Below are 25,905 nucleotides of genomic sequence, written 5' to 3'. Positions count from 1 at the left end.
CAAATGAATTTTATATAAAGTACTTGAGATTTTCAGTCATGATGCAAAACCAGAATTCGTAATTTCGCTGACGTGCTAGTTAATAATCTCACAAAATTCTCAGCCCTGCAAACAGTCTTCTTGGAACTCCGTTTATCTCATAGCTAGAAGGATCCTGGGGTAAGATTACATGAGGAGCTTTCCCTCAGAGTCCAAGCCGTTGCAGTATGCAGTCCACTGCATGACAGTGAAAGATTGGTTTTAAAAAAAGAGTTAGCACAGGTGAAAAGGCCAGAAACCTGTCTGTCAGAATAGATCCTTCTTTATGGATCTTGCCGTGGTACAAGTTGGTATTCTGCACAGTGTAGGTTGTTGGTTGGTTTGGGTTTTTTTTCTGCTGCTGCTGCTGAAATGTATTTTCTGCTGACACTTGTCACAGGAAGAGTTCCCACTAACATCTCTAATACCAGTTATAAAATTCTGTACCATTGACTTCTTCAAAGTTCAGGGATCCAGGCCCAGCATCCTTGTTGTCCTGGACCAGTTTGTGTAGGGCTACATGAGTGGAGTACTCAGCAGACACCTCTGTTGGAGATGGAAAGGACCTGACTAGTTTTTGCATGGCCAGTACTTCAGAGGTTTTAGCATTCCACTTTTCATACTTTTCAGTTCTGGTTGCAAAGGATTTCTTTTAGAAGGGGACATTTTCAGCTATTGTCCTTTCTTTTCCTGAAAAATAATATTTTAAGAGCACCAAAGTCATCTCAGCAGCTGGACAAGCCAGCCTGTGAGACACATTTAGGACAAAGATGAATGAAGATGGAGAAACTGACTTCATGCAAATACCTATAGACTTTGTGTACCAACAGTAAGGCAGGACTTCAGACTTTTCCTTAGCCATGTGTACTCTAAGCGTGTGTGCATACTAAGTCGCTTCAGTCGTGTCTGACTCTTTACCATCCTATGGACTGTAGCCCACCAGACTTCTCTGTCGATGGGATTCTCCAGGCAGGAGTACTGGAGTGGGTTGCCATTTCCTTCTCCAGGGGATCTTCCTGATCCAGAGATTGAACCCGCATCTCTTGTGTCTCCTGCACTGGCAGGCAGGTTCTTTAACACTAGTGCCACCTGGTAAGTACTCTAAGCAGTTACGTTGAAAACTTCCCAATCTATTCAAACAATGTTCAGAAGTTGTCTTTCTACTGGTCTGTTTATCTTTAACTGTTTTGGTGGTGCTGCTATAAATGCCAAGACAATAACAATCTGACTACTTTTATCTCTCCTCACCTCTATGACTAACCCTTCAGGAAGTTCTGTACCAAGATTTGCCAATTTCCTTTTGACCACATTACTCACATAATGAAAAAGAAACAACTGAGGCATCAGAGGTTTTTCTTGCTTGATGCTTTCCCAAGTCTGAACAAACCTCTTTCAGTGTGCCAGGGAGCTGAATGATTTTCTTCTTAGGGGATCCGGAATGAACATTGTTTACAAGTAAAATCTCTTCTAAGAAGGAGAGTTACTGAGATATTCATTTAGAAGGTCACCACCGGGCCCCTGTGTGATTCTCCATGTATTTCTGACGTGCTGCCTGTTGTCCCAGCTGGGCGTCAGCTCACGTCACCTGGCACAGGATACAGCCCATGGTGCTTGTGCTGTGCTTAGTTACTTAGTCGTGTCCAACTCTTTGAGACCCCACCGACTGTAGCCCTCCAGGCTCCTCTGTCCATTGGATTCTCCAGGCAAGACTACTAGAGTGGGTTGCTATGCCCTCCTCCAGGGGATCTTCCCAACCCAGGGATCAACCCAAGTCCGTGGTAGTAGCGGTAAAGAATCTCCCTGCCAATGCAGGAGACGCAAGAGATGCAGTTTCAATCCCTGGGTCGGGAAGATCCCCTGAAGGAGGAAAATGGCAGTCCACTCCAGTGTCCTTGCCTGAAAACTTCCACGGACAGGAAGAGCCGGGAGGGCTACAGTCCATGGGGCCGCAGAGAGTCAGACGTGACCGAGCAACTGAGCACAACAACAGTGAGGAAAATGGTGTAAGTGCTTGATATAATTCAGAGCGCAAGGCACTTGCTTCCACGTGGACTTCCTCTTTTTTAGATAAAATCTCCCACTGCATAATCCTAGAAGAGCCAAGGAATGGCACTTACTGTCCATGGGGCACAAATCATGGCCAAGAATAACTTCCAGTCCAAATGAAATTCTATTAAAATGGCTCTAACTTACACCTAGATATAATTCAGAAATACTAGTAAGGAGCCCATTTTACTGTAGAAATTAAACACAATCACAGTGCCATTTAACAAGAGTAAATTATCTTTATTGATGATAATCCACATTCAGCAGGAGCCCAAGTGCCAGATAAATGTAGGCAAAAAAATTCTAGAGAGCATAGGAGGAACACTTGTTCCTTAATGTGAATGCCCCTTATTAAATGGTGAAAGATATTTTCACAAGATTTCCTGAACCTCTGAGAACTCATTTTAAGGCGTAATAACAGTGAAGAGTCTTAATAGTTACTCTCGGAAAGCCTTCAGCATTAAACTAGAGATATAATAGAAGCGCACAGAGTGTCTTTCCAAATGTCTTAGAGCAGCTTTGTGCTTTCAGGGTAGGATTTTAACCATAAGCCAAATAATCTTAATGTTAAACACTTAATGTTCTAATTCCACTCAGCTTTTCTAATTTAAAAAAAAAAAAAATCTAGAGGCACAAATAAGAGGAATAAATTTTTTTCTAGAAGTAAGTATGATTCATTTTAATGATCAGTCTTTTCACTGTAACTGGATCTCTGACCATTCTAAGTCCTGAACTTGATTTTGAACTGCATTTTTTTACAAGATTTCTTGTGGGAGTAAATGCCCCTTCAACTGAACCAAAAATGATCTCACTGTAGCAGTTTCTCAAATACCCAAAAGCATGTTGCAACCTAAACAGCCAATGACAAACAAGAAACATGAGATATTTTCATAAATATCACTGAGGTCAGCAGCCTTTCAATGGGATTGTCAGGATGACAATATAAATTGGAAAAGGTTTCTGGTAAGTGGGGAAAAGCAAAGAGCTTTATATGCCATGATCGCAGCTGTGTAAAGAGTATCTGCATGTCAACAAAGAATGGAAGATAATATGAAGATAGTTGCATTTGGATAGGATGATCACTCATGGTTTTTCTGATATATCTTGGAAGGATTTTCTTTGTTATTAGGTTGAATTTTTGATGCTGATGATGCTGATGATAAATCCAATACTAAGAGATATGTTAAATAATTGAAAAACCTGGGAACTTTTTTTCTTCATAGTTATTCCTCATAAAATTGGCCGAGTCATAGAAGGAAGTCCAGCTGATCGCTGTGGGAAGCTGAAAGTTGGAGATCATATCTCTGCAGTGAATGGGCAGTCCATTGTTGAGCTGTCCCACGATAACATTGTTCAGCTGATCAAGGATGCTGGTGTCACTGTCACGCTAACGGTCATTGCTGAAGAAGGTAAGGAACTGTTACACCTGCCTTCCCCAAACTGATCTGAGGGACATAGAGCCTGCAGAAGTACCAGAGCCCCTGCAGTGATAGAACCACTTATATGTGCTGGAGTCTCATTTTTTGCCTTTTCCATTTAATGCATTTAAAAGACAGTTTATTATAAAGTTGTCAGTAGCTCAAGAAAAATAATCCAGCTAGCGAGTGGTGGCCATTTATTTACATGCTGGAGGAGCAAGCACCCAGAGTGAAAGACATGGCTAATACTTTTCAGATCTTATTTTCTTAAAATAATGTCTTAAGTCTCTGTTTGAGTGAGAGAAAATCCTCTCAAGAGTTCAAAGAAAGTCACTGTTGATATCAAACCTTTCATGTCAGGCCCATGTCATAGCGTGCCTTGCCTTGCAGGCAGGGTTTCATTCTGGAAACTGCTTTATAAATGCAGGAGCAGGAATATGTTGGAATGGCCAGTAAATAGGGCATAAGACGCACTTAGTGTCTTGCCTTGCTATAAGGCTGCCTTTGATCATTAAGATTTGTAATTAGGAACCATTTTGAATAGAAACCAGTTCATGTTCTTTGCTTATGAAGTACAAGGTAACCATTATATAATGTTTACCTTCTATTATTTTTCCTAAAAACTAACAAGAGGCTAAAAGCAACAAATTTATGAAGTCAGTCTTTCCTGTTAAAATTCCTTATATTGTAATGCGTGTTCATGTCCCACTCCATCCCCCCTGCCGGCAGTGATCCTCTAAGCAATCAGTTTTCAGGTTTTTAAATTCTTGATTATTCTTTCCTTTTCCTTCCTCCAGCATCACTAACATACATTTGTCTCTAAGGTGTTACATAAATCTCCCTTCTGTCCGAGATTCTGTAGGGGGATTTCTCTGTGGACGAGTTTGCCTGGCTGCTCTGAAGTCCTCCTCAGTGGAAGCTCCAGTGCTTCCCTACTCTCTGCACAGAAAGCATTTTTTGATTCTGCTCCCAGCCTGCCTTTTAAATTTTCCTCCTGGTTCTTCCCAAATCCTCTCTTTTTTCTAAATCCTCTTTTCTTTTTGCTGAACTGTGTGGCATGTGAGATCTTAATTCCCTGGCCAGGGATGGAAGTGCAGTCTTAGCCACTGGGCCATCAGGGGAAGTCCCCAGATCCCCTTTTGAACTGGGCCTCACTGGTCTCTGTGCACACGGGCCTCCCATCCCCCACTGCATTCCTTATCTCTGCAATTCATTGAGTGCTCTTCTTACATCACTATATCCCAAATAAAAGGGTCTGCTCTTTGGAGACAAAGAAAATATTACCAATGGACTATGATACTCGCTGTCTCCCTCATTGCAGGTGGATTCTTTACCAGCTGAGCCACCAGGGAAGCCCTGATACTTGCTGGGCACTCAGTAAATATTTTTTTTGAAAGAAGTAATGAGTAAATGGATGAATGAGCAAAATTAAGGATTTTTTCAGTTCTATGCCAATACCTAGTAGAAGCAAGATACACCCAGTAGAAGAAGTAAGGCTTTTGACTGACAGAGTTCACTGACACCTATTAGCTAGTTGGCAGGCCTTAACACATCACTTAACATTTCTAACCTTCAGTCTTTTTTTTTCTTCGATGCAATGGGAATAATGATATCTATTTCAAGATCACTGTGAAGATTAAAGGTGAAAATATACATGTCTGCATAAATACCCTAAGGTGCTCATCTAATTGTAGCTGTCATTATTTTACCATATCTTTGCATGGCCTCCTTCCTCATTCTGGTCTCCCCTAAGTCTCACTGCCTGCGGAAATAATAATGTTTAGGAAACACTTACTATGTAGCAGGTATTGTCCTGAACGCTTTACGTCTGCTGACTCTTCATCCTCACACTAATGCTAGGTCGGCACTGTTAATTTCCTCTTCTGTGGATGAGGGAGTGAGCCGTCAGAGCCGTCATAGAGCTAGTGACGGAGCAAGTGTCCGCATCAGGCCTTCTCTCCAGAATCTGCGTGCTCGTAACTGCTCTGCTTTCCCCTTGTAGTCACAGGATCTAAAATAAACCTCTCCTGGTCTGCCCCAGGCTTCCTCTCTTCCCTTTCTCAGCTTTACTTCTCTTCATTGTACTTGTCTCTACCTGGGGTTATTGAACTGCGAGTTTCTTTCTTTGTTGTCATCTCCCCTACTAGAAAGTAAAGTCATAAGACTTGTGAGGGATTCTGTCACGGTGGTGGTGGTTTAGTTGCTAAGTCTCACAGAACAGAGAGAGACTCACAGACAGAATACAGACTTATGGCCGTCATGTCCAATTCTTTGCGACGCTATGGACTATAGCCCCGCAGGTTTCACTGTCCATGGGATTTTTCAGGCAAGAATACTGGAATGGGCTGCCATTCCCCTCTCCAGGGGATCTTCCCAACCCAGGGATTGAAACTGGGCATATTCTTTTACCGCTGGGCCACCAGGGAAGACCCAGAGATTTTATCATCAGTTCAGTTCAGTTGCTCAGTCGTGTCCGACTCTTTGCGACCCCATTAATCACAGCACGCCAGGCCTCCCTGTCCATCACCAACTCCCGGAGTTCACTCAGACTCACGTCCATCGAGTCAGTGATGGCATCCAGCCATCTCATCCTCGGTCGTCCCCTTCTCCTCCTGCCCCCAATCCCTCCCACCATCAGAGTCTTTTCCAATGAGTCAACTCTTCACATGAGGTGGCCAAAGTACTGGAGTTTCAGCTTCAGCATCAGTCCTTCCAAAGAAATCCCAGGGCTGATCTCCTTCAGAATGGACTGGTTGGATCTCCTTGCAGTCCAAGGGACTCTCAAGAGTCTTGTCCAATACCACAGTTCAAAAGCATCAATTCTTCGGCACTCAGCCTTCTTCACAGTCCAACTCTCACATCCATACATGACCACTGGAAAAACTATAGCCTTGACTAGACGGACCTTAGTCAGCAAAGTAATGTCTCTGCTTTTGAATATACTGTCTAGGTTGGTCATAACTTTTCTTCCAAGGAGTAAGCGTCTTTTAATTTCATGGCTACAATCACCATCTGCAGTGTTTCTGGAGCCCCCCAAAATAAAGTCTGACACTGTTTCCACTGTTTCCCCATCTATTTCCCATGAAGTGATGGGACCAGATGCCATGATCTTCGTTTTCTGAATGTTGAGCTTTAGGCCAACTTTTTCGCTCTCTACTTTCACTTTTCATCAAGAGGCTTTTGAGTTCCTGTTCACTTTCTGCCATAAGGGTGGTGTCATCTGCATATCTGAGGTTATTGATATTTCTCCCGGCAATCTTGATTCCAGCTTGTGCTTCTTCCAGCCCAGCGTTTCTCCTGATGTACTCTGCATATAAGTTAAATAAGCAGGGTGACAATATACAGCCTTGACGTACTCCTTTTCCTATTTGGAACCAGTCTGTTGTTCCATGTCCCGTTCTAACTGCTACTTCCTGACCTGCATACAGATTTCTCAAGAGGCAGGTCAGGTGGTCTGGTATTCCCATCTCTTTCAGAATTTTCCACAGTTTATTGTGAAGATTTTATCATAGTTGGTGCTAAATCCCAAGAGCCAGAACTGTGTTAGCCACATAGTTTGTGCTCAGTAAAAATTTTTGAATGAAGCTTATTGTTAATATGAATCTGGTAAGATTTATCTTAGTTTCTTTACCATGATCTCTATAGCCTGGTTTTTCGCCTTAAATTTGTTCTGTGACCCACAAAGAAAAGCAGGCCTCAGTGCAACAGGAAATGACATTTCAGAGCTGTTCTGAGAATGATGTATGTGGTGCATTTATATCACCATGCTTGGCATGCAGTAGTGATAGAAACTGCTAGAAGTAGTGGAATCAGCAGTAGTATAGATCGGTATTTCTCAAACCACATATAGAAGCATCAGTGGTTTTTTCCCAGTTCATCATAGACCAACATTTTTGTAAAATATAATAAAAAGTAAATAATTAAAATGAGAACATTGTTCTGTCAATTTGTTACAAATTTTTTTCAATTTTACTCTCAGTATCAGTACACATCTTATTGCTGACTAACAGTAGCTGAGATAGAGAAAAAAGTGGTCTTTCTACTGCTGAATGATATTAGTATTTTTTTTTTCAAAATTACCCTTTAATGTTGATGGTGTTTTCTCTAAAAGGTTGTCCGAAAGTACTCAGTCATGTTTCTTTGGAAAGTTAATTTGGGATCCCCTGGCAGTGCATCGGTGAGGACTCTGTACTGTCAGTGCTGTGGGCGTGTGCTCAGTGCCTGGTCAGGAACTAAGATCTCACAAGCCTCAACATGTGGCAAAAAAAAAAGATTAACTTTGACATTCTGGTCCTGATACTTCTAAACCTGTGTACTGGGAAATCTTAAGACTTCTTATGTAATACCAGTCAAAATTTAGGAAAATTAGAAGGGTGGAGATCCATGCTTTAAGGTGTATTTCAAATGTAGGTGTAGCCGCTTAAAATATACAATCACGTTTGACATGTAAAATCACATTTCAGTGATTACACCTTATTCCATTATTCTCTGTAAGTTTTACTAAACTATGGGAACATTCAGAATCTCTTACTAAGAAAAAATAGGAAGTGTCCCTTCTGTCCGTAAAATCCCATTCATGGCGTTTGTAAGCGGTCCAGTTTTCTCTTTGTAGTCCATATAAAGTCTGTTAACTGCACTAAAGAGTCAGATGCATATCTATAACTCACCAGCTGTTCTTAGAAATCACACATTCAGATCAATACCTCAGAGCTTCGTTCCTTCCCACGTGTTGCCTCTCCCCGACTCTCCATAGCCATTCACTATAAATTGATAAAAGACAGCCACCTGGAAAGATGGGACTCGTTTCCTTCGTCTTCTTTTCCCCCTTTTGCTAGATACAATTCAGTATTTGTGCTGGTTTTGCCAAGTTCCCAAGTCAAATGTCATGTATGGTGTAAAACCCTCAAACATACTCAGGACTCCCTCTGGCTTGTGGCATTCCCACAACACTGCCCGCTCTTCCGTACAGCGGCTCCTTCTCATCATCATAAACTGACTAGGCCCGCTTGTTCTTGCTTGAAGAAATCTTTTAAATGTATTCTTTTTCAAAGTTGATTTCTGACGTTGTGCCAGTTCTTGTTCGTTTCTTTTTTAATGGTGAACCCAAGGCACCAAAGGTTACAAGGACGATGTCAGAACGGTTCTGGTAGTCATTTTTTGTTTTCCGTTTATCCATGTTTGCTCTCACGTGTCCTCATTCTCCACTCTCTCTCTCCCACCTTTCCCACTGGCAGTTATGCCAGTGTGTTTTATGTGCCTCTTCTTATGTCTTTTAAAATACCTGTTTTTGTGTGTGTGCATTTATTTTTGATTTGTATAAATGATACTGTATTATAGATTTTAGGCTGGGTTTTTGTTTTCCCCCCTCAGAACCATGTGCTTTCTTCTTTTTTGTCACTTAATTGTTACAGGATCCAATGAAGGATCTTACATGGCATTTACTTGTTGTATCTTTTTTCTTTTTAAACGAAACATAATTCATGTACTATAAAATTCATTATTTTTAAGCTATACCAGTGGTTTTTAGTATTTTCATAAGGTTGTGCAAGCATCACCACCAATTCCAGAACATTTTATCACCCTTTTAAGAAACCACTACTTCTTTCTCTAAGGATTTGCTAGACATTTCATGTAAATGGAATTATATACTATGTGACCTTTTGTGTCTGGCTTGTTTCACTTAGCAAAATGTTTTCATGGTTCATCCGCATTGTATGTAGCATGCCCGTTCTGGGCTTCCCTATGGTTCAGACAGTAAAGAATCTGCCTGCAGTGCAGGAGACACGGGTTCAATCCCTGGATCAGGAAGATTCCGTGGAGAAGGAAACGGCTACCCACTCCAGGATTCTTGCCTGGAGAATCCCATGGACAGAGTAGCCTGGCAGGCTAGAGTCCATGGGGTTGCAAAGAGTTGGACATGACTGAGTGACTAACATACACACTCATGTCCTTTTTATGGCTAAAGAATAACATCCCATTATGTGTATATACATTTTGCCCTATTTATTCATTATTTGATAGACACTTGGGTTTTTTCCTATTGTGAAAAATGCTGCTATGAACGATGGTGTACAGGATTTTGTACAGATATATGTTTTCATTTTTCTTAGGTATATACCTAGGTGTAGCATTGTTAGGTCATATAGTAACTCATCCTTAGCCTTTTGAGGAACTGCCAACCTGTTTTCCCCAATACCTGCATTGTTTTGTAATCCTACCAGTAATGTATGAAGCTTCTAATTTCTCCACATCCTCACCATTTTCTTGTGTGTGTGTGTGTGTGTGTGTGTGTGTGTGTAAGCCATTCTGGTGAGTGTGAAGTAGTAGTAGCAGTATTGATTTGTATTTCCCTGGTGACTAATGAGATTGTCTTTTCATGTGTTCTTGGTCACTTACATATCTTTCTTCAGAGAAATGTCTATTCAAATTCTTTGCTCATTTTTAATTGGGTTGTTTCTTTTATTGTTGAATTATAAGGCTTATATTCTGATTTTAGATCCTTATATGTGGTTTGAAAGTCTCTTCTCCCATTTTGTGGCTTATCTTTTCACTTTCTTGATATTGTCTGCTGATGCACAGAAGTTTAACATTGATGTAGTCTAAATTCATTGATCTTTTCTTTGGTCGCTTGTTCTTTTGTTATCAGAGCATTATGTGCCTTCAGGATGTATCCAGGTTGCTGGGTAAACATATCGATTGCTTTTAACTGCTTGACCACTTTCCGTACTGTCTATTTACCACTCATTACTTGCCTACTCCCCAACAGACAGCCACATCCACAATGTCTCCGGCTCCGCATTATCACCAGCTATCCTCATACACTTTCATATATCTATTTTATAAAACTGTGTGAGAATTTATTCGAGTGAAATTGATCAGAGAAATTGCTGACTTTGACCAGGTACTGTACTATCAGATTTCTGTAATTGCGGCATCTATGTTTCCACCAACAGAACACTGAGGGTTCCTTATCTTCACATCCCTTCCTCCAATACTTGGCCTTATCCAGCTTTCAAGTTGGCTAGGGTAGAGTATGGAGAGTGTTACTTCATTGGTAGATAATTTGCATTTCTCTGCTTACCCATGAATTTGAGCATCTGTTTTTCTTCTTGTGGATTGCCTCTTCAGAATCTTTACTTATTTTTCTTGTGGAGTTGCTGTCTTCTTCTTGTTGGCATTTAGAGATTCCTTATGAATTAGATGGGCATTAGCCAAATTTAGTTTTAGAAAGTACAAATACCTTTTCCAGTCATCTGTATGTTAACGTTAACTATGGCTCCCTTTATTATACAGATTCTTAATTTAGATGTCACCAAATCAGTCAATTCCTACTTCATGGCTTATACTTTTGAAGTTTTGCTTAAAATAAGGTATTGCTCCGCACCCCATAGCACAGAGACTTTCCCTTACATTATCATCTATTAGATGCCTAATTTTGCATTTAGGTCTTTAATCCATCTGGAGCCTAACTTTATATATAGTTTTAGGAAGGATCCAGTTTTATTTTTCATTCTTAGAGTGAGCCAGTTTTTCTAGTGCCAGCTATTAGACAGTAGTACTGCCTCATTGATTTGTGGAGCCATCTCTTCTGTATGTTAACTTCCTCTTTAAACGTGCTCTCTATCCTATTCTGCTGGTTTATTATTATCTATACGTATATTGTATATATATAATTTTAATATATAATTTTTAAGAATTTGTGTGTATATATACATACATACATATAAGAAGCTCTCCTAAGGTTCTTCTATACACACACACACACACACACACACACACACGTGCGTGCACATATACACATAAGAACCTGCTCTCATAAGGTTCTTGTTTATTCTTGGTAAAATGAGTGCCAGTATATTATGATGTTTGTTGCTATAGTTTTAACTGTGGAATTCTGTGTTTATCCACCTGAGAAGCCCTCTGAATACACTTCTTCTTAAGTAGATACATGTAGAAACTATAGAAAAAGTTTAATTCTCATTGAGGTAAAGATGTTCTTAACCCATTGCTTTACTATTTGAAGAATTTTCAGATAAAATTCAGTGAAAACATAGGCCTGTTTGATACCGTGGAATAAATATTTAACTTTGAGAAGTAGAATATCTTTTACACATATATTGGAGATGTTCTATAGGATGGTTTGAAGGACTAAAAATTAAAAGAAATACTAATGATAGAAAGTTTATTTAATCTTGAAGAGGATAGCAAAAAACAACATGTAAGAATAAGCATCAATTTGTGGTGCTTTTTGCCTAGAAGTGACGTCTCTTATCCTTAGGAGAAGGTAGAGGAAAATTTGAAATTGATCAGAATTTATACTGTCCTGCTCTGAAGTTACATACCCATTCCTCTAGCAAGATCGTGAAGCCAAAAAAATTAGAAAGTTGGATTAATTAATACAAAGGTACAGTTATCTTTCAGTCATCTCACTGATAGATATAATATTTCCCAGCAGATTCTCTCACCTCGATAGTAGCCATGAATTTACAATGACAAAATTCAACTCTATAATAGTACTCAAGTTTAGAGACAGGTAACTAGAAATTGACATGCCCAGTAAGCAAAGGGTGAAAGCACTTCTGGACTTTTTAATGGATGCAGGAATGTGAATGAGGGTGGTTCCTGCAGTCATGGAGTCCACAGTCTAGCAGAGGAGACAGGTATTCAACCCAACTCTGACATAATGTGGTAACTGCTATGAAAAGTGGGCATAGGGAGCCAGGTAAGATTTCACAGAGGACATGACATTTTTGAACAGGTGATGAACTGGGAAGCCAGGAGTGCCAGGTGACAGGTTTGGATAGTACCTTAGGAGCAATAAAAAGTTGCCATAGGTTCCTAAGCAAGGCCGTGGCGTTTTTCAGTGTCTGTGCCGGGACTGGAGTCCAAGAGGCAGAATAAAGATGAGACTGGGGGTTGAGGAGGCCAGTGTAAGTAATTTGTTAAGGTAATTAGGGAAATTAAATTCATGATAGTGAATAAACGCACAACAGACAAGTTTCCAGGTCACACCCCTGCCAAAAATTAAAATTAAAAGAATTCATGCTCCACTCTCCCTGGATCATTTCACTTTAAAGAGGAAAGACAACCCTCTGGATGAGTTCTGCAAAGTTGGGCCTCCACCTGTACATCTGGTACATGGTGTTGAAACCCATGTAGACACACAAGCCCAACAGGCAGAGTCAGAGCATCAGAAACCCTCCGGGGCTGCCACAGTTTAGCCAGATACCATCACTGTCCTCCCACCACTGTTTATACTCTGGCCTGTGTTTTCAGAGTGCTTTCAGTTACTAGAAGTTCTTAAATAAGAATAAATTATTTATCTATGTTTTTAGTCCCAAGAACTTTGAAGAGAAACAACTTAATCCAAGCCATAAAAGAGCAACGCACTTAGTGACCCTGAAGCCCATTTTCTCTGTAGAAATTGCTTCCTAACCATTCATATTCCTTGTCTTCCACATCAGCCTTTCTGCTTTCATTATATTCTGAGATTCAGATTTTATCAGTTTCTACAGATTCTGACCTAAAAATGGCCCCTACATGGGACGTTTTTGCTGAAGTTAGGTCAGTATTTCAGAGTGTGCATCTTGAGAGAAATAGAGCCCACATCATTTTGACGATTATGATGATAGCCATATGATCATTTTAATAGAAGCATTTTTATAGTAATATACCAGGAACTGTTCTAGCATATAGTAACTTAATAACCCTATGAGGTAGCTGCAATTCCTTTTTATAGATGAGATGATTAGAAGCACAGAGAAGTTAATGTGTTCAAGAACACACAGCTAGCAAATGATGGGATCTGGCTTAAACCCCATCAGTCTTGCTCTAAAGTTCGTGGTCTTGATCATTAATCTGTGTTCTCTTAAAAATTCCTGTTACTTTTGACTGCATTGAGTCTTCACTGTGTTGTGCAGGCTTTCTCTAGTTGCTGCAAGCAAGGGCTACTCTCCAGTTGTGGTGCCCAGCTTCTCATTGCTGTGGCTTCTCTTGTTGAAGAGCACAGGCTTCTGGGTGCACAGGCTTCAGTAGTAGTGGTACAAGGGGCTCAGCTGCCCCACGGCATCTCGGACCAGGGGTCAGACCCTTGTCCCCTGCATTGGGAGGCGGGTTCTTACCCACTGTGCCACCAAGGAAGTCTTTTTCTCTCTGATACTTTAGCCTATGAATTGAAATTTTGGTGCGATAAAACATTAGAAAGTTTCAGCTTTAAAAATGCAAGTTGAACAACCTGAAGAGTGTCTTTTAACTGTCATCTCCCATGAATTGGCATCTAATTCTAGATGCAAGCAGTTACTCAGCTTAGTTATGAAATCTGTTAAGGAACAACAGTTCTGGAGCTGTTGAGGATACAGAAACAAATGTTTCTTTTTTTCATTTCATTTGTGCTCTGACAAAACAGAATCAGTAAAATCTTCATAAACATTTGTCAACACTCAGGATGATTTTCTAAGTTTGTCTCTGACTCTAGAGTCAGGTGAAATGACTACTGCTATATTGAAGCTGCAGGTTAAGGATATGTGTGTGGTTTCCAGACTGGCCTCTGTGTTCCAGCATTCTTAAGACCTGTCTTTGTCACCTAGGGCAGTTTACCAGTTATGAGCAGTGTGCCTGGGAAACCCATAAATTGGTTATAAGTTCCTGGAGCTCCATCCTCTCAATAATAATGACGGACTGTGTTCACTTCTGTTTTCATGTTGGGTGGAAAGGTGACCAAAACAACGGTGAAAGAGGGAAAGCGGGTGCAGTAAGAATGATTCCGGTTTTCTCCATAAACATCCATCAGAAGCCACAGGGGAAAAGACATAACATTTCAGTTGCAGACAACAGTCCCTACCGTTGGGAACTTGTTATTGTCTCACTTTCATAGATCTTCTCGGCCTCCACATTTTTATGTACAAATTCTTATTTCTCTCATTTTTGCCTTTGAACAGAGCATCTTGGTCCACCATCAGGAACAAACTCCGCCAGGCAAAGCCCAGCCCTGCAGCACAGGCCTATGGGACAGTCACAGGCCAACCACATACCTGGGGACAGGTAGGGCTGGTCTTCTCAGGTTATGGTTTTTTTCTCTCCTTGTCTCCCCACTTTTCATTAGCTGCCCATGCACCCCGATCTCCACACAGTTATGCAGAAGCCAGCCAGTAAGGTCAAGACGAGACCTCCATCCTCCAGTCCCTCTGTCCCTTCCTCCCTCTTCCCAGCCTTGGCCCAGGGTGCAGGGTAAGCATCCATTCTGCTGACAAGTGGGGATTAGAATGTGTGACAGTAGCCCCTACTCTGCTGCCCTTGGTCCTTCCACTTTTGGAAGAGAAGCCTAGACCCACATGGATTACTGTCTTCTCAGACTTACCTGAGCAGTAGTTGTGCATTATTTTTTCCTTTTGTTGAAAATATTATCCATGAAACAAAAACTAAATTTCTAGAAATGCCGCAGAAGAGCCATTTTTCACTGTGACAAGGTCAGCCTATCTGCCCTTCGGTTCAGTGACTTGAGTGCGGTTTTCCTTGATGTAAAATGTGCTAAGACACCCTTACAACAAAACAAAAAAGCCCAGCATGGAGGTGTTGGTAGACTTTAAGCCATGCTACAGTTAATGGCCAGTTTTTGCCTGGCATCTCTCTGCTTCAGACAGTCTGTCTTTATAGCAGTTTTTCAGCGGGAGAATGGTAAGGTTCCGCTTCTAAAGGGAAGGAAATTGGTCTACCTTTACGTTTAGGCTGCTTTCCTTTTTCTCAGTTCTAAGAATGACTTGATTTCTCTCTCCTGTAGAAGTGCCACAGAAGGTGAAATTGGAAAAGACGTCTCCATTTCCTACAGACACTCGTGGTCTGACCACAAGCACCTTGCCCAGCCTGACACCGCGACGATTTCAGTCGTAGGCGGTCGGCACAGTCAGGTACCAGAGGCTTCCCCCCAGGTGCAGGCTGGTCTTTCCTGTTGCTGAGTCACTGACCCTGATGAATTTTAACTGAAGATCAGTTCAGATGAATTTGTTCCCAAATGTGATCATTCCTAAGGACCTACTTTGTGTTTGGCATTCTGTTAGTATCCACAAGAGAAAGGAGAGAGAGAAAGAGAAGTTTACCTTCTATTGGAAAAATCTGAACCCTTGGTTAAGTACAGAGAAATAGCAGTGTTTTAGCTAATCAAAGTAGGATTGGGGTTTTTTTGTTGTTGTTTTCTTTTTTCAGGGAAATTAGTCAAAATCTACTTAAAGGAAACACTTTCCAAAATTCTATTTTCAGTTCTATTGTATATTGACCAACTAGTAGAGAAAACATGTAACCTTCAAATTTATTTTGGCTGTATTTATTTACATCCCTTCTTTATAATACAAAAATGCATATTGATATCATATGGGATCACTTATATGTAGAATCAAAAAAGATACAAATGAACTTATTTTCAAAGCAAAAACAGACCCACAGACATAGAAAATAGCGGGGCAGAGAGTGGGGGATAAATTTGGAGTTTAAGGTAACATATACATGCTATTACATGTAAAATAGGTAAACAGGGACCTACTGTAAGGAACCTGAGAAAGAACAGTTTTATATAAGTGTGTGTGTATGCGTAACTAAATCGCTTTACTGTATACTTGAAACTAACAACATCATAAATTAACTATACTTCAATTCTTTAAAATAAAAATGCATATTCAGAGTATAAATCATTTCTTCCAGCCATAAAAGTAGTCCTTCTTCAAACTGTAAATAAAGCAGTCCATGCAGACTTGTTTTTCTTACACTTCTCTCTCTAGGGCCTTGGTTGTTATCCAGTGGAGCTGGAGCGGGGCCCCCGGGGCTTTGGATTCAGCCTCAGGGGTGGGAAGGAGTACAACATGGGGCTGTTCATCCTTCGTCTTGCCGAGGATGGTCCTGCCATCAAAGACGGCAGAATTCACGTGAGTAGGCTTCTGTCTGCAACCCTTTTCCAGTCTGGAAACTGGAAACTTCTGAAAATGGTTGATTAAAAGGAATGCAGAAACCTCTTGAGTCTATGAAGCAAGTCTTTCCATCATTAAAACCTGAAAGGCAGATACTTGTTGTGATTTCATTTCCTCTTTGCAGGGTGCTCTTCTCTGCTGCAGTTAGGCTGGTTGCACCAGCTTGACTTTGGTAAGAAAAAAATCAATTTTACTTACATAGTCAACATGCAAGGGCAAAGGGATTAATAAATAAAGTATACTTTCATCCTGGGAAAGCCAGGATGAAAAAGAATCATCTACTTCTTCCAAGAAACAAGAGTCCCAGGATTTTTCTTTCTCTCTCAGCTACTTCTAGATGTAGCCCAAAATTGACAAGCATGACTCTTCTGACCTTATTATCATTTGTAGGACTCTCTGAACCTTTGTTCATGACATTTCAGGATGGATTGTTTAATGGATCTGCAAAAAGATATTTTCCTTCCCTCTCCGGTTGTTACTTAGAGGAATCTTACATTGAAGATATTTGCTGGCCTCAATTTTTAAAGAAATAGTTAATTCACTGGTATTCAGATAGGTTATAAGTAAAAATTTTAAAATCTGGACAACCTTCCCCCTACCTATCGCCTCATCCATCCTTACACACCCAGAGACTGATTTTATCAGTGTATTGCTCTTGAGGGGAACTCTTGTGTTAAAAGCCTTCTGTGACTTCAAAAGAGCTTTGGAGTTCCTCCTTCTACTACCGGTAGGCATCAGGAAAAGAGGAATTTTTCTTTTCCATCTTTTTCTTTTTTAAACTAAGTAAGCTAATTAGGCAAATGACCCTCCCTCACAGATTATTAGAGGGTATATTCTAATAACAATCAGAAAAGTCTTCTGGGTGGTTGCAGTGTTCCATTATCCATATCACTGCTCCACTCCCAGGACTCATTTTATAAACATGTATTACGTGTTGGCTTTACCCAAGAATTTATATATGCTACTCAGTGAGTTAGGAGAACGAGTAATCCCCCAAAACAAGATACCATCCTTTCTCTAAAGGACTAGCCTTTGTAAGTTCAAAGAAAGGTGAGTACAAGTAGAGAAAATTTCATAGAATAGGTGGCATTGGACAGTTTGAGAGGACTTAAATAGGGAGAGAGTAAGGAGACATTCCAGGCTGAAGAAATGAGCAAAAGGAAGGAAGTCCACGTCGTATACAGGGGACTGCAAGTGGTCAAGTTTACCGAGTGTATTTAGAAAATACACAGGGGAGTAGAAGAAAATGGGAATATGAAAGTAGATTAGTCACCAATATGTAGGCCCAAGACACTGGAAAGTCACCGGTTTTTAACACAAGAGTTCCTTTCAGAGCAATGCGCTGATAAAATCAGTCTCTGGGAGTGCCGGAAGGATGAGGGGATAGCTTAGCTAAGTTTAGGCGTCCAGTCATGGTGGTGGGAGCGTAGCTTGGATGGTAATACTGCGTTGGCCAGAATGTTCTGGTTTTTCGGTGACATCTCACAGAAAAACCCAAGCAAACTTTTTGGCTGACCCAATACTTTGGATGGAAGTGAAATGATGCTTGTGGGATCAACTGTTAATGAAGAGAAGACCAGTGTAGATGGCTGACAAGTATTATATGAGTGAAGGATGAAGGGAAAGAAAGAGCAAAGGATGGCTTAGAGGCTTCACCCTGTCTGTACTGTAAGAAAACCATCAGGGAGGCCAGTGGGAGAAAGGGTTTGCTGAAGACTGATGTACTGAGCTGTAGTCACGTTGAAGGACCAGCCAGTTAAGCAGGTGTAAATATTTACCTGGCAATTAGTACCAGAGGTAAAGTTCCAGGCTGTCATTTCCCAGACAGAAGTGACGACTGACGCCTTTTCCATGGGTGAGTTCACTCAAGGAGAGGATTTGGAGAGTTGTGGGCTGGGGCAGGACTCTGTATAAGGCCTGTCATTAGTGCAACTAGAGAAGGAAGCAAAGACGAGGAGAGTGAGAATGCAGAGCAGCAGAAGCAGAGCTGGAGGGTGCTGATGGCAATGAGAGGGCTGACGGCCAGAGTCTCGGTGTGGCCAAAGCTGGGCTGCTGGCTCTTACCGCAGTTCACTTTCTTCTGTGTGTTAGTCACTCAGTCGTGTCTGACTCTTTGCAACTCTGGACTAATAGCCCACCAGGCCCTTCCGTCCATGGAATTCTCCAGGCAAGAATACTGGAGTGAGTTGCCACTTCCTTCTTCAGGGGATCTTTCCGACCCAGGAATCAAACCTGGGTCTCCTGCACTGCAAGCGGCTGCTTCACCATCCTAGCTACTAGGGAAGCCCTGGTATCTCACTTTCTTAGAGAGACAGTTAATAAAGTGGGGAGAACATGGGTTTGGAAATCAGACAGGACAAGGATCAAACTAATTCTGCCACCTTACAGCTGTGTACAGTTGGGTAGCATCTCTGAACCTCAGCTTCCTAACCTGCAAAACGTAGATCTACATGTGAAATACATGGCCAGGCACACTTCTCTCAAGCTTCAGTGACAGCAGTTTGAGGCACTGTTTATGGGGATGGCATGTTTATTTCTGGTTTTCTTCATCCTTTTTCTCCTCAACTCCCTGCCTTTTTAAAAATAAGCATTTAGTTGTTTAAATCTGGAGTTATAAAAAAAAACTCACCTCCCATTGTTTAATATCACAATCCAATTAAGCCAAAAACTAGGATATAATTGAAATACTGGTTTCAACCCTCAGATACGCCAATCTCACTAAATAAAAGGCAAGCAAGGAGGCCTTCAAGGATTCAAAGTCTACTTCTAAAACATGTTATTCTTTATAATGAACAGAAGCTTTAGAATTCTGTGATTAAATCAGCTTTTATATAAAAAGCTCTGAAATTTGAAAACAAAAGAAAACAAGCTATTACCGCTATGCCTGGGTTTATTCTGAACTCGAATAGGTCAGCTTTGCAGAGAATTCTTTTTCTGGCTACTAAATTATCAAAATCTTGACTTGGTGTAAGGATCACGGGAGCCTTGTTGTAAAGGACAGCTTACTCGGGTGACCACTTCCCCAAAGGAGGTGCGTTTACCTCCAGCTGACACTGGCATGTGGAGCCACCTGGGCATCCTGCCTGCCCTCCCCTCTGGCCTCTCTCCTCTTCCCCTGCATCTTTTCTGTTAGGCTGACACTGCTTTGTGTCCTGTGCCTGTTATTCCCGGATCTGCAGCACCTGAGGCAGTGCCTTGAATATTGACAGCAGATGTGCCAGACATATTTGCTGAAAGCATAGAACGCACAGTTTATATTTCCAGACAATGAGAGAACTTCTCTAATATGTAACCCCCAGAACTTATCGCTGGGTAGACAGGACTTACACTGCTTGCTCTTTCATAAAGTTTAATAGTGTAATTCCCTAAAACAAGAAAATGTTAACTATTTATACAGATGGAAAGATGTTGAGAGGATCTGTAAATATTGTGAGTCTTCAGCTGGTCCTTAAACCTTATTAAGATTTAGAGAGAATAAAAAAGGTTCTGGGCTAACGAAATGAGAAATAACCGAATGGAAAAAGTTCATATTAGGGAATAGATGGAATATTTAACATAGAACAGAAACAGATTTAGCTAATATGAATGCTATCTTCCAGACCACATGTTTTCACTTGTATTAGTTTTAGTCTCACGGAAACTGAGGTAGGTGGCATCACCCCCACTTGCAGATTAAAACTGAGGCTCAGGGAAGCTGAGTCACAGCCACAGGGGACCCAGGTCTGCTGTCGCGCAGCCGGGTCTGGGCCTTCGTGTCAGGCCACGGCTCATGTCGTTGGACTCAATTTCTTTGGGAGGCATCTAGTTTCTTAATGGGTTGCAAGATAATGTAAGCAATGTGTTAAAAATATTTTGTCATTTTAATACATTAGTGGATGTTTTAAAACTTGAAAGACTGCCTTAAAGTGGCTTTTTAAAGAATACTTTTTTCCTATCCTAATTTTTTCCTCTCTTCATTTCTCTCTCTCCTGTATCCCCCACAATTCTATTTTTCAATAATACAAAAACCTGACCTTGAATTTTTTTATCAACAGGTGTATTCCTCACTTTTTATATTCTTATCACATTAAAAAATTTTTTAAGTAACAAACTTATAAGAATGGTTACATTTCCCTCTCAAAGATGTGATTTTTCTATCCTTAGCTTTGTATAGTCCAGTTTAGAACTTTTCCCCCTTGTGAGGGCCTCCTCTCCGTTTCCCTAATTTAAACACAGATGACATCTGGTGGCAAAGCTGTTCAATTACAAGTTTTATAGCAGTTTACTTATGCTGAAAGAATAAGGAATATGCGGGTTTGGACAGAGAATTTAAGCCAAAGATATAATTGAAACTAATTATAACCTCAGTCATGTTTTTACAAGATGTACCCAAAGCATGCACCAAATAGTATCTACTTTTAATTTTCATTTCTCTAATTATCAGAGGAATTATTTCCCTAATTACCTGGTGCTAATTCATCATCTGTGTTTCCTCATGAAAATGATTTTTCTCTAATCACTTATTAAGGAAATCTGGGTACTGACTTTTTCACATATATATATATATATATATTCTGTTCTGGATATAAGAATTTTATGAATTATGTTTATTACTTTTCTTCATCCTATTATTATCTTTCTTTGGCTTTTTTTCTACTTTGTATGTTAAATCCATCTGTCTTGTGAGAGCTTCCATTTATCTTTTTTTTTTTTATAAGTGGCAATGTAACTATTCTGTAGTCTTATTTGAAAAATTTTTGCATTGTATAGAATGGGCTGCAGTCTACAGTTAAATCTTCATCCTAATACACTTTAAATCTTTTTTTTTGAAAACCAAAAAATAGATCACTTGAAAATTAACATTTGTGCTTGTTGTATAACCATGTTTTTATCTCATTAAATCCTCCCCAAAACCCCAGGAGGTAGGTAGGTACAAATGTTATCCCCACCTAACAGAGAGGAAAATGAGACCACTCCGCTGGGACGAGGTGGAGCCGGAAGTGAACCACAGACATTACAATACCTCCAAAACCCAGCTTCCAAGTCACTGTGCTCTGCCCCAGCTGTGGACACAGAGCTGTCCTGCCCACCTTTGTTATTTAATCACTGCCTCCTCTTCTGTTATTTCTGCATTGTTTTAGTTAGCTCTTGCAAATATTTGAATTGCTTTTTGGAATTTCAGTAATTGTCCATTGGTCAGATTTTCTGTTTTGAGACCAGTACCCTTCAGTTGCTTGTCACCCTGAAATAACAGTTTAAAATTGACCATATTTTAAAATCATTACCATCATTGTCTTTAAGCGGGTCCTTTGAAAAAGTTATACTTCAGTCATTTGTACTTTTCCTTTTCAAGTAACTACAGACATTTCTAGTAAATAGCAATGGTACTGGAGGCATTTTATGCCAATCTGAGCTTTTGTTTTCTAGGGAAATCACTGTACACAGAAGTCATTTAGTGTAAGCCAGCAATTGGTTTTAAATAAGTATTCAGATTAGCATGCATTTTTCCAAGCTCAGTTTTCTTAGCTTTAATCTAGAAATGTTTACATAATGCCTCATATGTGTATAGGGCATAGTGGCAACACAAAGGAAGGCGTGGGCAGTTCTCCCTGGAGGCTGGGAGAGGCTTCCAAGATGAGAAGCCTCCTTCCTAGGTTTTAGGATATTCAGCTAAAGTTGGAAAGTACCCTTCACAAGCAGATTAATCAAAGGTAGCTCTGTGGGACCATGTGGGTCAGAGAGTCTTCACCTCTCCAACCACTTAAGCTTTGGTTGAAAACTTGGAATTTGATTCTTGATTTCAAGATGCCCAGATCCTGCTTACTAGGCGTATAAACTTTCATCATGTAAATAAAACCAGACATTGTCTCTTCCTGTTGCTACCACCTGTCCAACTCCTCAACTCTAGCTTTACAGCACCATGCACAGGTTAAATATTGTACAAATGAGGGCTCTTCAGCAGAGTTGGGTGGCTCTAGGGATGACAGAACAGGAGTGAAGGAGGACGTATCACTTCATTTGTTGTTTCTGTGAATATTTCCCGCCTAGGTTGGTGACCAGATTGTTGAAATCAATGGGGAACCCACACAAGGCATCACACATACTAGAGCAATTGAGCTCATTCAGGCTGGTGGAAATAAAGTTCTTCTTCTGTTGAGGCCAGGAACTGGCTTGATACCTGACCACGGTAAGTAAAGTAGCTTGCCTGTATCTGGGAGGGGGCAGCAGAAGGGAAAAAACATCTATTTGGAAGGGACAGATGTTTTACTATTAATAGCTAATTCAGAGGTAACCACAAGAACCATCTAAAGTTAGTTACATAGCATAGTTACTATAATATTACAAAATAAGTGACCTCATACAGGACTTTTATTGCAACAGAATATATGTTAAGCTACTTTTAATAGAAAACATAGTTGCTTTTGCAGAGAAATGTGCCTGGAGAAAATAAGAACATGAGAGGCAAAGGATTTTAATGTCATGAAAACCATTTGCAATCTCTTCAAATGTTACTTTTTCTCCTGTAGTAAGATGAGTTTCTTTCTTAAGGAACAGCATAGGATCCTTAGGCTTTTCTGGTCATTCGTCAAAAACAAGTTACCTATGGTGCTACCTGGAGACAAAGATATGGACCTGGGACCATTTCTGTAGTCCTGTACTGATATTAAACTCCCTTGGATTCACTGTATGTTTCTGAAATATCACAGTTTTAGAAAATCACCATTTTTCTGCTGAGTGCACTAGTTGACAGTACCACACCACTTAGTCCTTGTCCCTTCCAGCTTCCTTCCTTCCCCCTGTAGAACTTTTGTGGGTGAAGTGTAGACATCATCTCCTATAGGCCCCTTCCAGTCTATAATTCTCTGACTGTATTACCTTCCATCATCTGCTTGTAAATCATGCGTCCCCAGTGGCAGCTTTGCTAACTGCGCTGTGATGTATTTTTTTACACAGTCCTAGGCTTTCTCTCTTCCTTCTTCAGGTTTGGCTCCTACCGGTCTGTGCTCCTACGTGAAACCTGAGCAACATTAAGGCTTTCAGGGCTTTTCTTGGTCTTTCCTTAAAAAGATTTGGTAAATTTGCATGTCTTGTAAATCACTTCCTCCTTTTTTTTTTCTTTTTAATTAAAAATGATGCTATTAAATACATCTACTTCTATCTTCTGCACTTTTCAGTTTCCTTTTGACATTAAATTTAACAGCTTAATGCAAGAGAATTATTTACAAATGCCCATGAACTCCATTCTGGTTACCATAGTTTGGTTTCCTTTATTAGTGGATTTTGGCAAATCTTTAAGCTATATCCATCAATAATAGCTAAATTAGTAAGCTGCTTGGACCAGATAATTTGGTCCAATTTTATTAGTTATTTCTTTTAAGCTTTTTATTGGGCTTTTACTACTTATAAAGAATTTACACATCATATATTATCACACTTATGAAAAGTAATTAGAAAAACGAATGCTATTACTTTATATATATATATAAGAAACAACCTACCTTTCATGTACAAGTACAGTTGTCTGTATACATCTGCCTTTATAGAGAGAGATATACATGAACTTTATAAAATACTCAGTCTGTTTAAGCAGTCAGTAAAATTCAAATGGCTATCAAAGTTCAAAACTTAATTGTTCCTATTTATAATTCTAAAATTAAAATGGTCTTCTCAAAATCACTTTTTTTAGGTGATTGGGATATTAATAACCCTACATCTTCCAATGTGATTTATGATGAACAGTCACCGTGTCACCCATCTTCACACTCTGCTTCCATATTTGAAGAGTCTCATGTGCCAGTAACTGAAGAATCATTGATGAAAGTCCAGATATGTGAAAAGGCAGAAGAATTAAAGGACACTGTGCCTGAAAAGAAAAGCACTTTAAATGAAAATCAGTCTGATATAAAACATAAGTCTCTTCTTCATAAAAATGTGAATAAAAGGGACCCACCCAACAGTCATGGGCATGGTGATAAGAACAATCTCCTGAAAGCAGAAAATGGCATCACACCAAGAGGCAGGTCTGCTAGTCCCAAGAAGTCAGCCAATCAATATCCGGAAGAACATGCAGAAAAGATTCCCAGCCCTCTAAAAAATGACCCCAAAAGAAGACCCAGAGATCGCTCACTCAGCCCCAGGAAAGGCGAGAATAAAAGCAGTCAGCTCGGCGTCGGGACAGCTTCTGGACAGGATCATTGCGGAAAAAGCAGGGGACGGTCTTCAAGCCCAAAGAAGCAGCGAAAAACTGAAGGCAGCAAAGACCAGTCAAATGCGAGTCGAAGAGCAGGGGGCCATGCTAGCGACAATGCTGAGCAGATCTCAGATGCAAAAGAAAGATCAGGTGTTTTCGGGAGAGATGCAAATCAGAGTCAGCCTGGAAAAAACAGAACCAGGTCTCCAGAGAAAAAAAGCGAGCGAGTGGATGAAAGGTCTCTTCCATCCAAAAAGACTAACAACATTACTAGTAGGGCAATACCAGAAAATGAAAAAGGCAAGAAAGCAACTTCCGGACAGATGAGTTCTAGTAAAGATAAAACAGGAGAAAATGTCAGAATATCAGAGAAGAAGCTAAAGCAGGAACCTGACGAAAGAATGATTTTAAGCAAAACGGAAGATCACAAAAGAAAAGAGCTTGAGGCGGCTGACAAAAGCAAAGAGAGCAGAGGGTTCAAACCTGAAAGTGGTTCTCCCGCTAGGAAAACAGCAATAACTCCAGGACCCTGGAAGGTACCAAGTGCGAGTAGAGCCACAGGCGCCCCTGGTGTGGCTGAGAAGCGGCTGTGACCTTTAGTACAAAACAAAGAAAAACAAGTTGCAATCTTTTCTTAGAACAAAGCAGCATTTCCCGCCACCCCCACCAAAATCTATTTTTCCAGAAATTCTGAAACACATATAAGGACATTTTAATTTGACCATCAGGTTACCTACGCTGCATGAAGGGCCTGTAATTGCTAAGAGCCCACTGTCCCCCTTTGCGCTCAGGAGGGAGCTGAATCCCAGTGCTCATCGGACATGCCCTGCTCAGGATACCCAGCTCGTCCTCATGAGTGTCTGAACAAATGACATGTTGACATTCATAACGTGGTTACAACTCATTTTATATTTGTGCCAAGTTATCTACTGTATCATGTCTATTTTATCCTTCTCACTCAGCTATTTCCACAGTAATGAAAAAAGTAGGTTTGGCTTGGAAGTTGATATTCTCAATAGCATGTTGCATGTTTACAGACAGAAATATTTGAGCCCTTGCAGAAGAAGAGATTGTTAACTCATTATTAAAGATGGCAGTTAACTCATTATTAAAAATGACAGTTACCTTTCCTAACAGCTACTGATGATGTCCCCATTTAAGAATAAAACTCCCAAATATCACTACTGGAAAGAAGAAAAAAAAATGTAGTCAAATACTGACTTTATGATTTTGTTTATTGTAATTCAGCTGGGTAAGGCATTTAAGTAACTGTTAAAGGTGTTACTTATAGATGAATGTT

General features: G+C 40.3%; 1 protein-coding gene across 1 annotated transcript in view; it reads left to right on the top strand.

Moving 5' to 3' along the window:
* The window catches only part of MAGI3 (membrane associated guanylate kinase, WW and PDZ domain containing 3), a 245,060-nt gene extending 219,849 nt beyond the window's left edge, over positions 1-25,211 (top strand). Inside the window, exons 16-21 of the mRNA XM_052637951.1 lie at positions 3,288-3,473; positions 14,420-14,522; positions 15,259-15,385; positions 16,250-16,393; positions 22,463-22,601; positions 24,102-25,211. Coding sequence (XP_052493911.1) covers positions 3,288-3,473; positions 14,420-14,522; positions 15,259-15,385; positions 16,250-16,393; positions 22,463-22,601; positions 24,102-25,198 — 1,796 coding nt within the window. The 3' untranslated portion in view covers positions 25,199-25,211. The remainder of the gene's footprint in view (positions 1-3,287; positions 3,474-14,419; positions 14,523-15,258; positions 15,386-16,249; positions 16,394-22,462; positions 22,602-24,101) is intronic.
* Positions 25,212-25,905: the final 694 nt, after the last annotated feature.

Source organism: Budorcas taxicolor, chromosome 3, assembly GCF_023091745.1.
Source record: "Budorcas taxicolor isolate Tak-1 chromosome 3, Takin1.1, whole genome shotgun sequence".
NCBI lineage: Eukaryota > Metazoa > Chordata > Mammalia > Artiodactyla > Bovidae > Budorcas > Budorcas taxicolor.
This window is presented reverse-complemented; position numbering and strand designations above follow the sequence as displayed.